This window comes from Rhinopithecus bieti, unplaced genomic scaffold, assembly GCF_001698545.2.
Source record: "Rhinopithecus bieti isolate Rb0 unplaced genomic scaffold, ASM169854v2 scaffold_3527, whole genome shotgun sequence".
Classification (NCBI taxonomy): Eukaryota; Metazoa; Chordata; class Mammalia; order Primates; family Cercopithecidae; genus Rhinopithecus; species Rhinopithecus bieti.
Window position 1 is genome coordinate 3,179,597 of NW_016804488.1, and position 20,681 is coordinate 3,200,277.

Genomic DNA, 20,681 nt, shown 5'->3' on the forward strand with positions numbered 1-20,681 from the left:
GGGCGGGGGCAACTGTAGGGATTCGATCTACTGCTTTCAAGACCAAGGAAAACTCAATCCCTACAGCTGAAATCTCAGTTTGAGTCACTGAATGATCTGAGGAATCAAAAAGAAAGAAAATACCGGTGGACTTGGATAAGGATGGAGGGATAATCTAGAAGCAGAATAGTTGAGGGATGAAATGCTCAGAGGCCAGAGCCCACCAGCCTGGGTTCAAATTCCAGCTCTGCCACTCTCAAGGGCTGTGATCTGGGCAACTCCCCTACTTCTGGCTTCAGTTTCCTCAGTTTCCCTATAAATATGGAGATAATAACAGTGCCTACCTCATATGACAGGTAGATTCAATGGGTTAAAATACTAAGCATAAGTTCTTAATAGGTTAGGAACCTACTATTATAGCTGGGGAAGTCACTTAAACATGTAAGAAACAGAGATGAAGGTAAGAAATCACAACATATCTAATAAACTGTACTATCATAATTTAACTGGAGGTTGTAGAAGAATCACTAATGAAATGCACAAATGCTATTATTTGGTGTGGCATAAGTCCACTTCCATAAGGCAGAAACAAAATGTGGGCATTAGTTATTTTGTGGGAAAAGGATTATAGATGATTTTTTTCTCCTAGCTTTTCTGCATCTCAACCCGAACAGAAGGTATTTAGTGTCTGGGGTGGGGGCAGTCACAGAAATCACAATTATCACCAACTTTGGCATCAGTGCGCAACTGGAGACCATCATTCACTACTTTTCAGGACCATGCTGAGCATTTGAGAAAAAGAAAGTTACCACCGGAAATAGCACAGTTTCACCATGAGGAAATGATACTAACAAAAGTTACTTTTGTATAGATACAGTTAGCTCCCCATATCCACAGATTTAACCAATTGAAGATTGAAAATATTAAGAAAAACAGAGTATACTTGCACATGTACAGATTTTTCTCTTGTCATTATTCTCCAAACAATGCAGTGTAACAACTATTTCCATAGCATTGACATTGTATTAGGTATTATAAGTAATCTAGACATGATTTAAAATATAGGGGAGAAAATGCGTGGGTTATACGCAAATACTATGCCATTTTCTATCAGGGACTTTGAGCATCCTTGGATTTTGGCATTCACAGGAGGTTCCTGCAGATATCAAGGGACAACTGTGTACACACACACACACACACACGTATATATATAATGAATAAAATCTTGAAGTTTTTTTTGTGGATAACATAGTAAAAGATGAACTAGATAAGAGAACATTAGAGGAATCATGATGCAATATGTTGTCTTCCTGCTTGAGTTCATGTTCTTTCATCAATCATGCCCTCATCCAAACTGCTGCCCACGTCTCATGAATGGTAAGGCACAGCAGGAGGGCAGGGCGCTGGGGACTGGTTTCTACCTTTGCTTGCCTAGAGTTACCAGAACTTCCCATAAGGAGGAGAGAGGCAGGAGCTCAGGACCTTTCTGGAGACCACAAGTCTATTAATGGCATGTGAGTTCAGGAATTCATTAAATATCTATGAAGTATGACTTCAGACCAGGCAGTCTGTGTGGAACCTTGTGGTATATACCAGGTAGTATATATGTCACAGTAAGTAAGACATGTGTACTGCCCTCAAAAAATGTATGATCTAGGGAGAAAGGGAAAAATACACTATATAAAATAATGCTCGCAACAGGCAGCTTATACATACGGGAGTGTGCAGGGTGGCTCCTCTAAATTAAAACCTGAGATGGACTTTGGCTTTGATTCCCATCCCACCACTGAGTTAACCTGTCTGTGACTTCTGGGCAAGTTATCAAACCTCTCAGCCTCAGTTTTCCCATCTGTAGCTTTGATGAGGAAGATAAGACATGCAGGGAGGTTCTAGCACAGGCCTCAAAGTCGTCATCGGCAACATTATTTTTGCCAATAATTATGCATGATGGGTACAAGTAAATGAAGACTCTAAAGTGCAAAGTGATTCCTAACTTACCCCCAGTCAAAGAGCATTGCTGGAAGAGACCAAAAGACACAAAAACAGCCAGCGCAAAGCCAGGCTGTGTCCTTCTGCACCTAATGATGCTCAGAATGGCTTCTCGGAGGAAAAAACCAAAAATTTATTTTCTTGATCTAGTTTACCTTCTCTAATAACTGGCATTCTTTTCTAATTTTGGTCTTTTCCTCTTGACAGTCTCTCCACTGAGAAATTGGTGCTTCTGAAATAGTCCATCCTCCCATCTTTTTTCTATACTTCCACTATTACTAGAAAGGAAAGCACTGCACCAAATACATTGCTACAAATTAAAGCTGCATGCCTATAACCAGTATTTCTGGCTTAAAGAAAACCAAGAGAAGAAACTAAAGAAACTAAAGTCAGAAAACAGCCGTAATGGGATGGAGAGGACCTCTGAACTCCAGAGCCTGAAAGACATTCCTCAAGTCAGGAGTCAAGTGTTTGTGTAGGATGTCTCCATCTGAGAGAATGAACTACATACACTTTCTGGGGCAATCAAGGAAGTGTATGACTCCAGCAATCAAGGAAAATGTTTTGATTCCAGCTCAGGAGTCTTCACTATGACAATCACACACACAGCCCTGTTCTCCAGATGGAACAAAGGCATGATGAATGTGCGTGCTTTGCAGGCACGGGACTGGGGCGCCCGAGGTACACATGGAGCAGAGAAGACAGAGACAGAAGGCACAGAGGCTGGAAGAGCACAGCTTCCACTTTCAGGCAGTACCATAGCCTGCCCTGCCCACAAGACTAAAGCAGCTATACCACCAAGGTGAAAGGGAGACCCAAGCAGTTGCAGTCCGCAAAGAAGAAAAGCCAACCAGAGCAACAAAGTGCGTCTGGCCAAGTAGAAGACAAAAAAAGCTGGGCAGACTCTTCAAGGCTTCTGTTCTGGAGAATGGAGGGAAGTGGGCACGTGGGACCACTTCGTCTGTGGTCAGAAACTCTGCAATCCTGGTCAGGCGCGGTGGTTCACGCCTATAATCCCAGCACAGACAGATCACCTGAAGTAAGGAGTTCGAAACCAGCCTGGCCAACATGGTGAAACCCTGTTTCCACTAGAAATACAAACATTAGCCAGGTGTCGTGGCGCATGTCTGTAATCTCAGCTACTTGGGAGGCTGAAGCACAAGAACTGCTTGAACCAGGGAGATGGAGGTTGCAGTGATCCAAGATAGCGCCATTGCACTCCAGCCTGGGCGACAGAGCGAGACTCTGTCTTGAAAACAAACAAACAAACAAACAAAACAAACACCACCAAAAAACAGAAACTCTGCAACCCAGCACGAGGCCACTAACTGATAACAATACAAGAGTAGGGGGCTAGGGGTAATTTGTGACAGGGTATTTGAGGGAACTAAGGACATGCTAAAAATGAGTTTTGGGCTCTCTGCCAAACTTTCATAGAGTGGATCTCTCAATAGAGTGGATGACCTTGAACGACTCTGGCCATTAACTTAAATTCTCAGATCCTGTCTCCACCCAAACTAGGCTAGGTGAGATCTCACAGGATGAAGAATCTGTGGTGCGTGCAGCCACGCATCCCTCCCCTACTCACAGGCTGGCACTGATTACTGAAGCCTGTCTTCCTGGGGATGAGACCTCACACTCCCCCAAGCACTGAACTCAGGGGTCTCAGAGTACCTGTTAGTAGGAAAATTCTGCAGTTTGGTGAGTACACTGTAATGGAACAATCATTCATTTCAAATGTTTAATTTATATATATTTTTTCCATTGTAAGAATAATCATATTATAGGCACATTGAGAAACTGCAAATAAGCCAAAAACAAAAACACATTCCTCACCCCAAGAGGAATGCCACGATAGCAGGTAGACTGTCAATCTCTAAAAACTTGACAATGCATGTCTTCCTTCCCTCTCTCAGCTCCTAACCTCTCTGCTATAGGGAAGCCCCTGAGAGATCCTGAGAGCTTTAGGCTCTCTCCCTCCCTGTGCCTGGGACATACCTCTGCATCCTCCCAGGGTCCCACACCACCTGCTCAGACCATGACTTCTCCCCACTGCCCACACACTGACTCATTCTCAAAGGTCTGCAAATATTCTTGGGAAATAAATCAAGAAAAATACTCAGAGTGAAATAAGTCAACTTCCTCAAATTTCAAACTCATCATCTATTCATTTTCAAACTAGTGGTGCCACAAATTGCTCCAGGCTGATGTATCAACATCAAAATCACACATTACTGATAAAAAAACACCCTACCTCTTGACAACTGCAAAACCTTTGAGGCAGGCATTATCCTGGATCAGTAAGTTTTCTAGGGAGTGAGAATAACACACCTTCCAGCAAGAGGACCTATTTTCATTTTCCCTCTTGTACATATCGTACGTCATCTTCTTGGCTGCCTTCTTTCTTAAGCAGGGGGTAAAGAATATAATGCAACCTTTACTTAGTGACTTCAGTCCTCTCTCTGAGCATGATTGATGTCCACTGGGCTAATGAGATGTAATGCTATTTGCTCCTAGGTAAATGGACTTACCCTGCTGGACTCTTTGAGTTCTAATGGCTCCTTTTGCTGGCCTCTTCTCTTCCAACACTATACCGCTGCCAAAACCACCTCTTACTGAGGTGAACTTACAGGAATTTCTAGGGGCTTTTATTCCTTCCTGTCTGCTATAGGTTTAGATAATAAACATTCAAAGTTCTGTCATTGTATTTTAAATAAAACAATTAATAACAACATTTTATTTTCATTGTGAAATATTGTTACGTTTGTTCAAAATTTTAAAATGCACAATATTACAAGGTGAATAAAAATCACCCATAAACCCACCACCCAAATTAAACATCATTATATAAAACATATATTGTGCTCTTATTTCCTCTTTCTACAAAACTGGGACCACACAGTATTGTAACCCGTTTCCCTGAAAATCTGAGCATTTTCTCAAGTTACTAGATATTTAAAATATTTTAAGACAGAATAATAGTCTATCATCAGTGTATGTTATGTTTATCTGATCAGTCTTGTCTTTCGTTATTTCCTTTATTCTAGGGGAATATGCTATTGATTTAACTGAAATGGATATACATGCACACACATGCACACATCACTGAAATAAATTCCTGGAATTGATGAACTTAAATGTATGACCTTTGCAAGGCTTTTGTTAGACAGCAGCAAACCGCCTTCCAGAATTAGACCCACTTCTTTGCACTCTCCAGCAAGAGCTACTTCTTAAAGAGGGCGCACTATGGAAGACATATCCTGTGCTTTACAGACGCACCTTTCCAGTTCTCACAACAACTTCATAAAGAAGGCACTGTTATCCCATGTTATAGACAAGGAAACTGAGGCTCAGTACACAAGAGAGCAGAGTTTCAAATGAAACCAGCGTTCACTGGCAGCCTCTCAGGCTGTTACTGCTGCACCACAGGGCCCACTAAGCTCATGAGCCTTTGGGAGCTCTCTACAACTCTATCTACTTTTGTACACAGACTTCAACATCTCTTTTTCAACCCTTTAGGCATCTTTACTCAATTGTGTTCCTGGTGAGAGGCATGGCCAGGAATCTCAGCTTGGGTTATGAGCAGTAACAACAATCAGACAAAATTTGCCTAAAACCGAAAGGCCAAGCTTCTAAAAATAAAACTTCACATCTCAAAAATATTGTTGAGGAAAAAATTAAATATAGCATTACCCTAAAATCCAGCAATTCCACTTCAAGATATATACCCCCAAGGATTTGAAAGCAGGAACTCAGACCCTTGTATGTCAATGTTCATAGCAGCACTATTCCCAGTAGCCACAAGGTGGAGGCAACCCAAGTGTCCCACCCTCAATAGATGAGGTCCATCCACACAATAAAACGTGGTCCATCCACACAATAAAACGTGGTCTATCCACCCAATGGAATATTATTCGGCCTTAAAAAGGAAGGAAATTCTGGCACAGGCTACAACATGGATGAACCTTGAAGACATTATGCTGAGTGAAAGAAGCCAGTCACAAAAAGGACAAATCGTGTATGGTCCCACTTACATGAGGTACTAAGAACAGGCGAATCAAGTGGCAGGAAGTAGATTAGAGGTTACCAGGGACTGGGGAGAATTATTGCTTAATGGGTACAGAGTTTCTGTTTGGGGTGATAAAAGAGTTTTGGAAATAGATAAATGGTGATGGTTGCACAACACTGTTCACATGACCAATGCCACTTAATGTACACTTACACAAATGACTAAAATGGTTAATTTTGTTTTATATATTTTTAATGAAGGTTTTTTCAAAATCGTCAAAAGTAATTCCAGCTGTTGCAAAACCACCTGCTTCAAAAGAAAGTGCATCCCTCCCTGCTGTGTGCTGCTAAGAAATGTGGGAAGCATTTTTAGCAACTGTCACACAAAAATAAGCTGCTTACATTAGTTAGGAACAAGGTAATAAAACAGGAGCAATAAATCCTCTTTGCCAGATAGCAGTAACAGGTCAAGGAAAGTCACAGCTAATCTTTTATTCTAAACATCAGGTTCCATGCAAGGATCCAGGCTACTCTGGATCAAACACACCATGTAAAGCCACGGCCTATGATGGCAGCATCTGACCATGCCTCGAAAATTAAGGAAGCCGGAAAGAACCACACTGTATGTTTGTTAGATTTGGTCATAGTTCCCAAAGCATCTCGTTAAAAAGAATCCCCAGAGTTGAACTTGGTGTCAGGCACAGAGCTGGGAAGGCACTGACTCCTGTAGGCTGTGCTGCGGGTTGAACCACCGCCCCCCGCACACTCCGGGTGGGAAGGAGCCTTTGTACCCAGTGCCAGGGAGCTGCAAGCCCCAGGTCCATTCCGCACAGACTCACAGGGCTGTGAACACGCCAAGAGGGAGGATGAACACTCTGCACTTGGACACACTTAAAAGAAGGATCTGTGCCTTTCTGTTCCATCTAACAGCCCTCAGAGCACAGGCTTCCTTGATTTCCAGCTCAGTTGGTTTCCATATTTTTCTTGTGAAATGAGTGTCCAGAATCAGACACAAACACACCATGCTTTCCTTTTTTGTAAACTGCCTGCTCATGTTCTTCGCCAGTTTTTCTATGTAATTGTTTCTCTTATTTATAGGATTTTTTTTACATAAATAGGATACTAATACTCTTCATGTTACATGCATTTTTGTATGTACAAGCAAGAAGTTACAAATTATTCTTCCAGGCTGAAGTGTGCCTTTCAGCAAGTTAAATATCATCTGTTATGTCTACATATAAATTTGTAATGGTAATACACTCAAATTTACCATCTTCCCGTTATGGTGGTGCTAATTCTTATTCACAAAAGTCTTTCTTAGCCTGAGAGAATAAAGATTCTTACTATTAGGCCGGGCGCGGTGGCTGAAGCCTATAATCCCAGCACTTTGGGAGGCCAAGACGGGCGGATCCGACGCCAGGGAGTCGAGGACCATTCTGGCTAACCGGGTGACCCGCGTCCTCTATAAAAATACAAACTAGCCGGGCGAAGGGGTGGGCCTGTGTCCCAGCTACTAGGAGGCTGAGGCAGGAGAATGGCGAACCTGGGAGCGGAGCTTGCAGTGGCTGAGATCGGCCACTCACTCCAGCCAGGGCAACGAGCGGACTCCATCTCAAAAAAAAAAAAAAGATTCTTACTATTCATTAATTCTTGTCATTCAAATAAATAAAAGGCATTTTGTTCCTTCACTTTTAATTATTTAATTGGCCTGAAACCAATTATTATGTAGAATACACAGTAGGGTTCCATTCCTTGCCACCCCATGTGAACAGTCATGGTTCCTGTTATCTCTGTTTTGCCGCAACTTCACTGTGCTGTGTTAGTTTCCGTAAACGTGTGGGTCTCTTTATGGGATATCTACTCTGGTCCTTTGGTCTATTTTCTGCCCTTGAACTAATAACATCCTTTCTTAGTTGTGATACCGCATAAGTGGGATTGCTATCTGACAGTGCAAACCACTCCTCCATACGCCTTGTTGTTTTTCAAATTTGTCTTCAAATTCTTGAGTTTTACTCTTTCTTATTAAAGTTAGGAAACATTTTTCAAGTCATACGTGACAAAACTGTTAAGAATTTGGCTGCAACTGCATTAAACTTAAAGAAAAACTTGAGAAAATGTGACATCTGCACTATATTCTGTCTCCTGATCCATGATCATAGTATAGCTCTCCACTTACTCAGGTTGTTTTTATGCTCTGAAACATCCTATAATGGCTGGTAATCTTCCTGAATATATTCCTGGATAGCTTCTAATGTTTGTTAATATTATAAGTGGGATTTCTTTTTATATTACATTTCCTAATTGTTTTTTCTTGGCATACAAGAGTACTATTACATTTTATATGTTGACCTCACATTATATCTGCTTAGAGAATTCTTGCTCATTTTAAAAGTGCTAACATGTGTGTAAATTTTCTATTTGGATAATTATTTGCAAATAGACACACATTTCAGTCTTCTTTTCTAATGTTTACATTTTTGTTCCTTCATTTGCTCCTTTTATTACACTAAGACCTCCAGTGACAGCAGGCATCCCTGTCTAATTCTAGATGTTCATGAACACGACTCTAACAGTTTTCCATTATGTATGATGCAAGGCTGTAGGTTTTTAATAAATAAACTTTAACAAGTTAAGGAGGTTTCTTTTCAGTACTGGTTGAGTACACACTTTGTTATTATTTGTTATGTATTATAATGAGTGGAGAGTTGTATTAAAAACTTTTCTGCCAGGTGAAATGATTATTCTTTTCCCTTTAATTCTGACATGTTCAGTGTGTTCACTGTTTTATGATAGTAAACCACCCCTGCACTATTATAATAAAACCAACTTGGTCATAACATTTGTTTCATTTACATTTCACTTAAGATAAGGTACTGAATTTGGTTCATTAGTGTTTTACTCAGACTTTCTGTTTCATGTTAAAATGTAAAATGGTATTATAAATTTGATTTCTTGTACTGTTTCAAAGATACACAAACATGATATGAATGGGAGAGCTCTTGTCCTCTGTGTAAGCTGTTGTCCTCTGTGTTTAAGAGTGTACACACTTAAACGAGGTCAGGAGATCGAGACCATCCTGGCTAACACAGTGAAACCCTGTCTCCACTAAAAAATACAAAAAAAAATTAGCCGGGCATGGTGGCGGGCACCTGTCGTCCCAGCTATTCAGGAGGTTGAGGCAGGAGAATGGCATAAACTCAGGTGGCAGAGCTTGCAGTGAGCCGAGACTGCGCCACTGCACTCCAGCCTGGGCGACAGAGTAAGACTCCATCTCAAAAAAAAAAAAAAAAAAGAAAAGAAAAATTGTTTGTTTCTTGAAAGTTTAGTATCGCTCATCTGCAAACCACTTGAGTATTTTTGAAGATACAGTACTGATTACCATTTCTTCCAGAGCTGTTTCTCTATTACGATTTTATTTTCTCTATTACGATTTCTTCAAGAATCCATTTTGTTTTTACATTTTTGCAACAAATCATCTATTTCCCGCAGATTTCTATTTCCTCCCAAAGTGCTGGGATTATAGGCTTGAGCCACCGCGCCCGGCCTAATAGTAAGAAAATTTACAGTTTTCTTGACGTTGTTTTTAAAACTTGCTAAAGTGCTCTTAACATGATTTTCTTGGGCACCTTTTGCCCTCCTGAGTGTCTGTGCTAGAGGTTTGCTGTTGTGGTCGTTTTTAGAAAAGACTGGTGTTTGATTTTGTTCCTATTTTGTTCCTATTGGTAATCTCTTTATTTCAACAATTTCTGACTTTAATTTTTATGATTAATTCCTTCTACATTCCTTAGACTTACTCTATTCCATTTCTGTAATTTCAATTTTCGTTTTTTTGAAGCTTAGAAATGTAGCCTTACCACCTTTGCAGCACTGTACGACTTTCCACCTGTACTATGTTCACTTTCATTCGGTTCTAAATGATTGATATTTCCATTGCAATTTCCTGTCTAACTCACAAGTAAAATAAGAGTGGGTGTGTTTTAAAGTTTCCTCATGCATGTTTATGTGATTTGTTTTCAACTTTTTATGTTGACGTCTGATTTATTCACACTGGGTCAAAGAACAAGCCTTGCATGAAATAGATTGCTTAAAATTTAGTGCAACTTTCTATATACAGTCAACTTTTCAAAAAGTTACACAGGTTTTAGAAAAGAATCAAGAGTCTCTGTTGGGTAGAGGGAGGTATGTGTGTCTATTAATTTGAGCTTAACACTATCACGAATTGACTTGGAATTACTCCTACTATCTTATTTTGTATTTTGTTTAATATCTTTTTTCTCTTCACATCTTGTTTTTTCTTCTGTTTTCTACTTGATGTTGTTTGATTATTGCTGTTGTTTTTCATATATATTCCCTTACATCTTTTTCTGCTAGGTTGGGAACTACAGATTATATGCACATGCTTTTAGTAATTACAGTCAATACTTTAGATGTACCTAATATTTTTAAATACACAATTGAGCATTCATCACATATTATTTTCCCATATGTGCCATGTTTCCCTAGTATCCACATTCCTTCTTCCTCAAGAAGTACTTTTAATCATTCTTCTAGGCCAGGCACTGCAACTCACACATCTAAACCAAGTACTTCCAGTGGTCGACATGGGAGGATAGCCTGAGGGGTTCGAGACAAGCCTGGGAAGCATAGCAATGACCCATCTCTACAAAAAATTTTAAAACTAGCTGGGAGTGGTGGTGCACACCTGTAGTCCCAGGTACTCAGGAGGCTGAGACTGGAGGATCACTTGAGTCCAGGAGTTCAAGGCTGCAGTGAGCTATGAGCTACACTCCAGCCTGGGTGAGAGAGCAAAATCTGGTCTCTTAAAAAATAAAAATAAAATAATAATCATTCTTTTAGTGAAGACTGCCAGTGACACATTTTTTTCTCAATCTTTGCCTGAGAAAGCTTTATTTGGCCTTCCCTAGTCAGGAATATGTTGGCATAACATTCTAGATGGATGTTTATCTTTCCCCCTGCACTTGGGAGTACACTGCATTGTCTTCAGGCATTGCCCAGGGTGCCCAGGTCTCGCCTCATTTCCTCTTGTTGTGTTTCATAGTTTCTTGCCTTGTCCTACAGACATGATTCTTTCATGCATCTGTCTGAGCATTATAAACACATATTTCAAAGCCTTGGTCACACTTTTTTTTGTTGCATATGGGCTAAATTGGTAATCTCTTGGTTTTGTTAGCTATATTGTATTTCTTAGGATGGGACGGCTTCGTGTGCTTTTGGAATGTTGGTTTGCAGACTCGCTTTAGGTGGGTTGTTTTTTCTTTTCCTGCCTCCCCCTCCCCACTGAGTGGTCAAGTCGGGACAGACTGGAGCTGCTGCCTCATGGAAGACTGCGAAGGTTGCAGTCTGCGTCACTGCACTGGAAGGCTGCTTGGGTTAGCTCTGGCTGCAAGGCTGCATCCACTCTGCCTGGCTGCCTGGCCATGAGTCCACATGCACTACAATCTGTCCCAGGCAACAGCCCTTTTCCAGCATCTTTGGAAAACAGGGGAGCCCCACCACAGCTCTCAGCTGGATATGGTGGGCCTGGCTCTGGCACTGCTTCCCCAGTCACTGCCAGAGAAGGGAAAGCGCAGCCCTTTGCATTCCCTGGGACCCGGGCCAGCAGCACCCATGCTGCTTTGGGAGCCACGGCCCTGAGGGGACAGAGCTATTCAATGATCTGTGGACATGCTTGGGTCTGAGCAAGGCTGAGTTCTTTCTGCTTTCCCATTTTACATGCTGTGTGTATGTAAAATGATGGAGAGGTGGCCAATGTCAACGGTGTGCTTAAAGGTATCAACCCTCTGAGTCGCTGAGCAGAGGTGGGGTTCAATATAGTGATGTGTTCATCCATTCCTTTAAGCCCTGTTTCAGGTGTGGGGATACATCCAAAACTCAGCTTCAACTGCGTACTGTGTAACTCCACATCAGGGAAGAGAACCAGCTGCCTTCTACATGGAATGTGCTCCATGTTCTGTGCTGCAAATAAATGTCCCTTAATTGAACTACTTTGATATCTGTAGAATATTTGAGTGTACAATTTAAAGACAAAGGATAAAAGGTAAGCCTTAAAAAATTATTTCAGTGTAATTTTTTCTGGTTTCCTAATTAAAGTATTGACCTAAGTTTTTATATGAGCATTAACACCAAGGCTTAAATTATTTCCATTTAAGTGAGATCATTTGTGAGCATACAATGTAACGTTAAAATTTTCTTAAGCTTTGAAGTCAATACTAACAAATTGGTACCCTTTCCCCACATCATGTCATTTCAAAGTTTTCTAAAAGAGGATCCTAAAATTATGCTTGCCACAGAAAACCTTGACAGCTTTTATGAATCTTCTAACAACTGAGAAAACATTGCTTTGACTTCATGGTCAGATCCCAGCTTTTATTTTTATAGTCAACCTTTCTCATTAAGTAATTTAAGAAAATCTAAATATTCACATTCCCACCAGCTCGAGGACCTGTGATTTACTGTACCTAAACTCTCCAATAAGCCAAACAATGTGCCATGTGCACATTTCGTTTAATCTCATCCTCAGGCTCCTCATCCTACAGCAAAGCTTCCATTTATTAGATCTAATTTCCTAAGTAGTCTAATTTCCTAAAGGTAGTTCCCTTTCCTTCCCTTCCCACAATGACCTCATTGGAAATTAAATATTAATAGAAGAAACAAAAATAATCAGAGAAAGGTAGAGAAAGACCAAGAGTACATACACCCAAAACCATCTTAATTGGAAATATAAAAATGCCAAAACCAAGAGGATTCACCTTGGAGTACCCTTCGACAGGCGACATTAAGTCGCCTTTTGGCTGAAACCTTGATAACTCATATGAAACTGATCTTGAAGTTTAGCTCACTGAAGTTTGCTAACTGAAAGGAAACACATGAAGATATCAGAACCAAGGATCTTTCTCTATTTTGGAATTCATTGTCCTTAATGAGAAAAGAAGAACCAATGTTAGAATCGTAATCTATTAGTGTGAAGAGCAACGTTTTAGAATATCAGGTCCTGGCACTGCTGCAGCTGCTAGAACTGGGAGTGTTCCTGTGTTTTGCTCATTCCTCACCCTGGTGATTCGCGAGTCGGTCAGACTGTGTGGGGAGTCCTGGTCCTGCCGGGTCTTGTTGACTGCGAGGTGTCTGCTCCACCTTGTCCTAAAAAAAAAGGACCACAGCAGAAAAGTCGTGAGTTCACAAGAAGCATCCCACACTTTTCAACACCCAGCTTTCCCAGCATTTCCTTTCTTCCTTTCCACTTACTTACTTTTTCCTTTTTCAGTGACAGTTGTTGAAAATAGACTGCATAAGGGAAGCTAATCGTGAAAAGGTGCAAGCTGTTCGGCAACGGAGTTAAAAGTTACTCCTGTGTTTGGGCTTAAATAGCTTTCCCTGAATAGCAATTCAAAGAGAATTATTGCCAATTGCTCCATTTAGGCAGTGAATACAAATAATTAACATTCCACGGAACACATGCATTTCTGTAAAAACTACAGGTAATCAAGTGCTGGGCATTCTGTTACCTGGGACAGAAACATCTAGAGAGTGTTTTATAAGTGGTTCCCTCCACAAAATGTTAAGGAGCTCGGTGGCATCTTTTTAGACATTAGTGTGAGAACAACACTTTTAGGCAAAATGTAAAACAGCAATATTATGATCCTAAGCCCACAATTCTAGAAACACACCTGCATGGGACCAGAAGCCAATGAACGATACATTCAAATGTGGGGAAAGAAATATTATCGGTGACTAACTTGGGGTGGAGAGATGTCCGTTTTCTCTTATAGATTTATAAAATCTTTGAAATCTTTATGATGCATATGTACTACTACTGTAATTAGAAAGGTCTGAACTGCGCCAAAAGTATAAGATGTGCACCAAAACTACTATCAATATTAGTACATTGTCACAAATATCATAGTTGACTTCAGCAAATTCCCTCCTATTCATGCAAAAGAGACTTTCCGAATTGAAAACTGAAGCACGTGAAACATCCAGCATGCAAGGTGCTGGCGACAGCCAACATGCACACACAGCTCCCTCTGCCAAGCGGGGCTCCTGCCACAGAGGCAGCCACTGAGGCATGGGAAGGTGAGTTACCCTCACAACCCTCATCACCCAGTGGGTCCCGGCTGCTCTGGGTCTTGAGTTACAGAGTCCACACTCCTTCCCACCGCTCTACAGTGCCCAAACTGCCCAAGAAACTCAAAAGGCACGTTGATTTCAACAAGGTGACCAAGCAGCAGGTCTTGGGAATGTGACTCTTAATTTCTGCCTGAATGTTTCCCAGCAAGCGGCTTCTCCGCCCAGAGCCCTCCTTGCTCACGCATGAAATGGGATGGATGCTCACTTCTCTGCTGCGTGCACACTGACCTGGGAGCAAACAGGTTTAGGTTTGGTCAACGCTGTGCTTCACGGACCACTCACAATGTGGGGAGGCAGAGGGCAGCCCAGGGGACAGACTCCAGCAGGGTCAGCTCACCCACATCTACCATTTAGAAGGAGGATGCTTGTTCCCTGGGAGGCAAAGTCGCGTTCACGCCTTCCTCCAGAATATCTGGAGAAAACAAAATAAAACGAACAAAGCCCTAAGGGAGACATTTTCACCAGCTTCTCTCTTTTTCCCCTTTCAAAAGAAACAGTTTTCTTTTCATTTTTTAATCACAGATGTAAAACTTACTAAGTATAAAATTTGTATTTTGTATGCTAAAAAATGAACAAAAAATTAAAATGGAACCTCTCTTTTTATCAGAATAACAAAACCAAAAATTACCATGTGCATCTATGCAATGTTTGGATTATTTGTAGAGAACATGTATACTCTTTGAGTCACATGGGGATTACGAATGATCCTGATAAACACTGAATCATAATTATCTTCCACATATTGTGTTTTAATATCATTTTTGAAATTTTTCAGGCCAAAAATCATCATCTTCATCGGCACTGTAGTGTACCCCACCAAGTAGATGTGTAGTGTAATTCTTTTCACCAATATCCCACTGATGAACATACAGGTTGTTGGAAATGTAAGCTTTTGACTAAGAAAGACGGGAAGGGCTGTTTGGAGCACACAGTGTCTGGGAGGAAATGGCAAGGTCCCCAAGAACCCCCACAAGAGGCACTGAGGAGGGAGCTGGGCTCCCCTGGCTATCCGAGAGGGTGGTACCTCCCAGCTCAGACCCTCAAGTTCAGCCATCTCCCATCTAGTTTTCTGCCATTCCATGGCCAACATTTCCCACCCAGTCTGCTCTTTAGCATCTGAGAGAAATATTTTTCCTCTTTTCTGAATTTTACAACAATCCACGCAAAGAAAATTTTTATATAAATATCTAACCTAGAGTAGATATAAAATTAGCCTAAATCCTACAACAGTGGGATAACAGCATTCCCGTGGTCTTTGCACCTTTGTTGTACATAACTAGACACGGTTGAAATCAGATTGTGTAAATAATTATGTGTTTTCCTGTCCCTGTCTTCAACTATTTTAAAACTTTGGTAAATATCATTTTTTTTTTCATATTCTAAACTACTCTAGTAGACACTCTGCAGTTGTTTTCAGCTTTCAGACAGCATAAATAATGATCAAATAAACACCTTCGAGCACAAAACTTTGTCCACATTTCTGATTATTTGCTTAGGATCCCTAGAAGTAGAAGGACTAGGCCAGAGGCCATGTGCACTTTTTTAAGATTCTAGATACACACAGTCAAACTCTTCTTCACACACTCACCCTTCCACCCGGAGGGAAGGCAAACCGCCTGTTTCATAACACCCAAGCCAGCCAGTGACTGTTTATTTTTCTGGAATTTTTTTCTGGCTAATTCCAGAGGTAAGCAGTGGCCCCACCCTGTGGTTTTAACATGCAGGTCTATAATGCTGAGGTTGAATATTTTTCATAAGCGAATTAGACCTTTGTATTTCTTCTTTTGGGCTATCCTTTAGCAGGTCAGCTAGACTAGATCCTGAGGGCACAAGGGGTTCCCAGTAAAAAATGTCCATGAATGAACCACAAACCTGACACTCATCAGCTAAGGGCTTGGGGTCAGTTACCTGGATTCTCTGAGTCAATCCGCTCATCTGTTTATGATGGAAAACATCAAGCCAGGCTGAGCCCTGGGTGAGCACCCATCCCTGGTGGCCCGCAGGCCTCCCAGCCCACTGTCACTGAACACAGACTTGCTTCCACTTCTCCCATGACGAGCTTTTTACACAGTAGGCAAGTAAGTTCATTCACATTTGTAGCAAATGTTTTTCCCACTTTGCTTGTCTTTAAATTTAATTATTTAAATTTAATTAAATTTAATTTAAAACTTTAATTGCACTTTTGATTCTTAAAAGTGTAATTTAATGTAGTCAAGTTCACTGACCTTACCTTTTTGGCTCATCATTTAACCTTGAAAATCATTTTCAGCCTCTATTAAGAAAACTGAAAAACCTGCATTTGTGTTTTACTCTGATTTCTCTTCTGACTTGATGTATTATTCTTTCCTCTTCCTGACATTTATTTGGGGGATTTATTTGACATTATTTGGGGGATAGTAAAAGGGGAGAAAATACAATGACTCCTTCCCCCCAAAAGTGGCTGACCAGTTCTACCAGGCCCACTTAGCACCCAAGCCTTCCTTTTGTCTGATTAGGGAGGTCACCCTGCTCACATGTTATAACCTTACACACATCCAAGTGTTTCTCAGCCACCTCCTCGCCGGTTCTACAGAGCTGCCCGCTCCCGGGCCAGCAATCCCACATTTTCCACTCTCACAGCCTGCCAACGTGTTTTCTCATCAGCAGAACATTTCCTCTCTTGCTTCTTTTATATGAATTCCTTAGTCATTTTCTTCCACGCAAACATCAAAATACTTCAAAGTTTGCTTAAATTATTAAAACATCTCATCTGAAATATTTACTGCTATGTATGTGAATAATTACTACACACTGCTAATACAAATGTTGCTATTGGGTTGATCCCACAAACACTGACAGACTATATCCAGAAGATATGCTACCCCACCTATTTCAAAGGGTGGGTGGGACTAGCCTCCAGATCACCCAGGGCCTGCACAGCCCTGCTCCAGGCCTGTCCTGCAAGGAGCAAGGCCCTGCAGGTTAACAAGCCCGTTGGGTGTTTCCTGTGCACTGTGAGGTGCGCGGCCCATTCCTCCATCAGATGACTGCTTTGCCCGAGACCTCCTGTTTTAAGTGCCAACTGAGACATCTACTTAGAAGACAAGTAACTTGCAAACCTAATTTAAGGCAACCTTGTCTAAATAGTGTCACCAGATTTAGCAAATACAAATACAGGATGTCTAATTAAATTTGAATTTCAGATTAATAATTAATACTTTTTTGGTATAAGTATGTCACAATATTTCATGAGACTTACCCTTAAAATGTATTTGTAGCTTATCTGTAATTTAACTGGGGATACTATATTTTATCTTGCAACTCCATGCCTCAAGCACTGTTAAAAATCTGACAGGCCTGAATGACAAATTATGGCAGTAAGAACAAAATTTCAACAAGTGGCTCATTTGTTTATGAAATTCCAAGGTCAAAAAAAAAAACGTACCTTCTTTAATTCAACAGATAGACACTTCAGACATGAAGTCTATTCTCTTGAGAAGCCAAGAAAGATTTCATAGTATGACAAATGACGGTGATTGTAAAATAAAGCCAAAACACAAAAGGCAGCAGGTAAAAAGTTAGCCACCGTCGCACTAAAAAGATCATCCTGGCAGAGCTGGAAGGTCAGGGGCAAATGTCTACCCACCATTCAGAGGCAAACAGTGGCACTTTGCCAGGTGCAAGGCAATGAACACAGGGACAAGAATAAAAGGTTTATCGTTGTGTTAGCTTGGTTTCCTCTCCAGGTTTAGTTTTTGTTTGTCTGTGTGTCTGTTTCCCAGCCTAGCCCACTGGGGGAAGGACTGGGAAGGGAATGCGGGAGGCCCTGTGAGTTCGCTTTTTAAAATTATTTTGAGACAGAGTCTCGCTCTGTCACCAGACTGGAGTGCAGTGGCGTGATCTCGGCTCACCGCAATCTCCGCCTCCCAGGTTCAACCGATTCCCCTGCCTCAGCCTCCCGGGTAGCTGGGACTACAGGTGCGCACCACCACGCCCGGCTAATTTTATGTATTTTAGTCGAGATGGGGTTTCACCATGTTGGCCAAGATGGTCTCGATCTCCTGACTTTGTGATCCACCCGCCTTGGCCTCCCGAAGTGCCGGGATTACAGGTGTGAGCCACAGCGCCCAGCTGTGAGTCTGCTTTTTACTCAGAGCCCTTAATCACTATGCTCTCTACCTCTAGGGGAAGGTGGAAGGATGGGAGAGGGCAGCCAAGCTCCTTAATTAAAGTCCCACAGGTCACTTCACTAATGCTGAACTTTCCCAATCCACATGCTTTAGAAAAACTTGCCAAAGTCAGAATAAGCCCATAGAGCAGATCAGGGCAGAAACACCACCTTCATAAAGATGAAAAGGAGAAGCCCTCCCTCTCCTGGGGTGACCTAGTCCCAGGCCCTTTGCTGAGCCATCTCCTGTAACAGAGCCCTCCAGTGGGTGAGGAGAATGGTTTCTGTCTGCTCCTCTGTCCTGTGCCGGGCATGAGTCTGCCTCAGCTGCATCGACCAATAGCTGGTCTGCTGGCCCCCAGTGGTGGGCGGCCGATGGAGCCAGGCCAGGCAGGAACACAGCCCGGGAGGCCAGCTGGGCTGTTCCTTCCGTAAGCCACACTCTGGGGGTTGCACAAATGCCCCCTGGCCTCACTCCCTCAGGCTCCTTGCTGGCCCAGGCTGGGAACCACAACTCAGCTGCTTTCTCCAGATCCCTCCATTAAACTCTTTTTTTTTCCTTTTGCTCCCTACCCCCAACCCACGCCCTCCAGAGGGTGCCCACTGCAGACTGCCAACACCCTGGCTGACAGAGGCAGGTGGCTTTACTTCCCTCACTCTGCAGATGAAGGGCCAGAGGTTTCAAAGAGTACACATAAAAAGTGACTCGTAACCCAGTCTGTCACTGATGGACATTTAGGTTGATTCATATAGCAAAAAAAAAAAGTGACTCGTGGGAGGAAGAAAATGGTGAGCTTCTTGTGGACTCTGTGGGCATGCCTATTAGGGTACCAGGTGGCCTGGTGTGGCTGGTCCTCACCTGGGAGAACACGGTAGAAATGCAGGCTCCCAGGCCCCAGCCAGACCTAAGTCAGGCCCGCAGAAGGGGACCCGGGTGTCTATGTGTGAACCGCCCTTCCTAATGTAACGTGGCACATACCTCCATGGCACTCTAGGAGCCACCAATCCAGTTGGTTTTCCTTGACTCCAAAGCGACTGCTGTGTGCCTCTCACAGCACTCAGCCCTGGATGCTCACTATGTAGAATGTTCTCTACCCCACCCACCATGCACACCCCATCAACCCATCCTCAAGGCTCGTCCTTTGGGCACTTTCTCTGACAACCCCAACGAAAAGTCTGCCTCCTCGTACCTTACCCTGAAGCCCTGCTTTAATTCCAAGCAGGAAGTAACAAGGGCCAATGGATTGGTGCCTACCCTCTCCCTAGAAATGGGCATCCTTGACTCATCCTCACAACCCCAGCACACAGCCCAGCCTCGCCCCAAGATCTGGGGCAGGGATGCCTCTGCCTCTCTGTGAGGATGGAGGGACAAGAATGTTCCACCACCCACCTTTCAAAGCCCAGGCTTCAGCAAAAAGCATCATGAGGTAGCCTAGGCACAAAACAGAGGAGAAGCAGCCCCTTCCACCAGTTACTGGCATTCCGTTTCAACTAGAGCATCAAATGCACTCTTGCTTCTGCTGGGTGCCAACTAAACACTACAAGATGCACAAGAGGAACCAGCCCCAGAGAACCAGGGGATGTTGTTCACTGGACGATTCAGGTAGTTTTCTTATCTAAAAAGCGGGAGCAACACACAGCTGGAGGGGCAGCGGGAAAACTGGATGAGAGGCATGCCATCATCAGTGCAGCGGGCACTGCAGGTGACAAATGGAAGGACTGCACAGCAGGCGGGACACTGGCTCAGATCCCAGGCCCCACATGCTGGTTAGTCCTGGAACTCAGGGCAACTGTCTCACCTTTGGGGTTATCTCCACACATTCCTGAGGCAGAATGGCCACTTCATAGGTCACTTCTGAGGTTCAAATTAAAATAACAAATAAAGGGCTTGCCCAGCAACTAAAGGTACTGAGTGTTCGGTAGACAGCGGGCACTGACCTTACTACTGAACACAGGACTGGCAGCCTGCGTAGGAGGTCTCGCTCTCCCTCTCTCTACAGTGAGTATCACGTGGCTGTGTCCTCAGCTTGCCCTGTGCACAATATTTTCAGAACCCGGAGAACGGCACAGAAGGCACACTTAATAACTCCACTAAGGTAAACAAAGACCAATGCCACAGAGAACAGAATGACAGGGACTCGAAATGTCTTCCACCTGGGAGAATGCCCGATCAAAACCTACAGGTTTAACAGGGATCAACTTTAAACACTACAGGTATGCAAAAACAACCAACCAAATTAAAAAAAAAAAAAAAAAAAAAAGGTAACGGATGAGAACAGTGGATAACTGCTCCCGAGGGTGCAATTAAAAGGGGATCTCCCAGCGCCCCCCTGCAACCCTCTCCTGCAGCTGCCCTCAGATTTTTGGTGCAAAGGCAAAGGAGAAGACACAATCCTACATGACCAGCCGTCCG

At 42.6% G+C, this 20,681-nt stretch overlaps 1 protein-coding gene across 5 annotated transcripts in view; it reads right to left on the bottom strand.

Annotated features, from left to right (window-relative positions):
• The window catches only part of GRB10 (growth factor receptor bound protein 10), a 171,266-nt gene that overhangs the window by 102,800 nt on the left and 47,785 nt on the right, over nucleotides 1–20,681 (bottom strand). For 3 of the 5 annotated variants that reach the window (XM_017868596.1, XM_017868598.1, XM_017868597.1), the window contains one exon: nucleotides 13,047–13,134. In XM_017868596.1, the coding sequence (XP_017724085.1) occupies nucleotides 13,047–13,134 (88 nt within the window). Of the gene's footprint in view, nucleotides 1–13,046; nucleotides 13,135–14,349; nucleotides 14,534–20,681 lie in introns of all 5 variants that reach the window. The other 2 variants (XM_017868599.1, XM_017868601.1) reach the window with 1 other exon arrangement.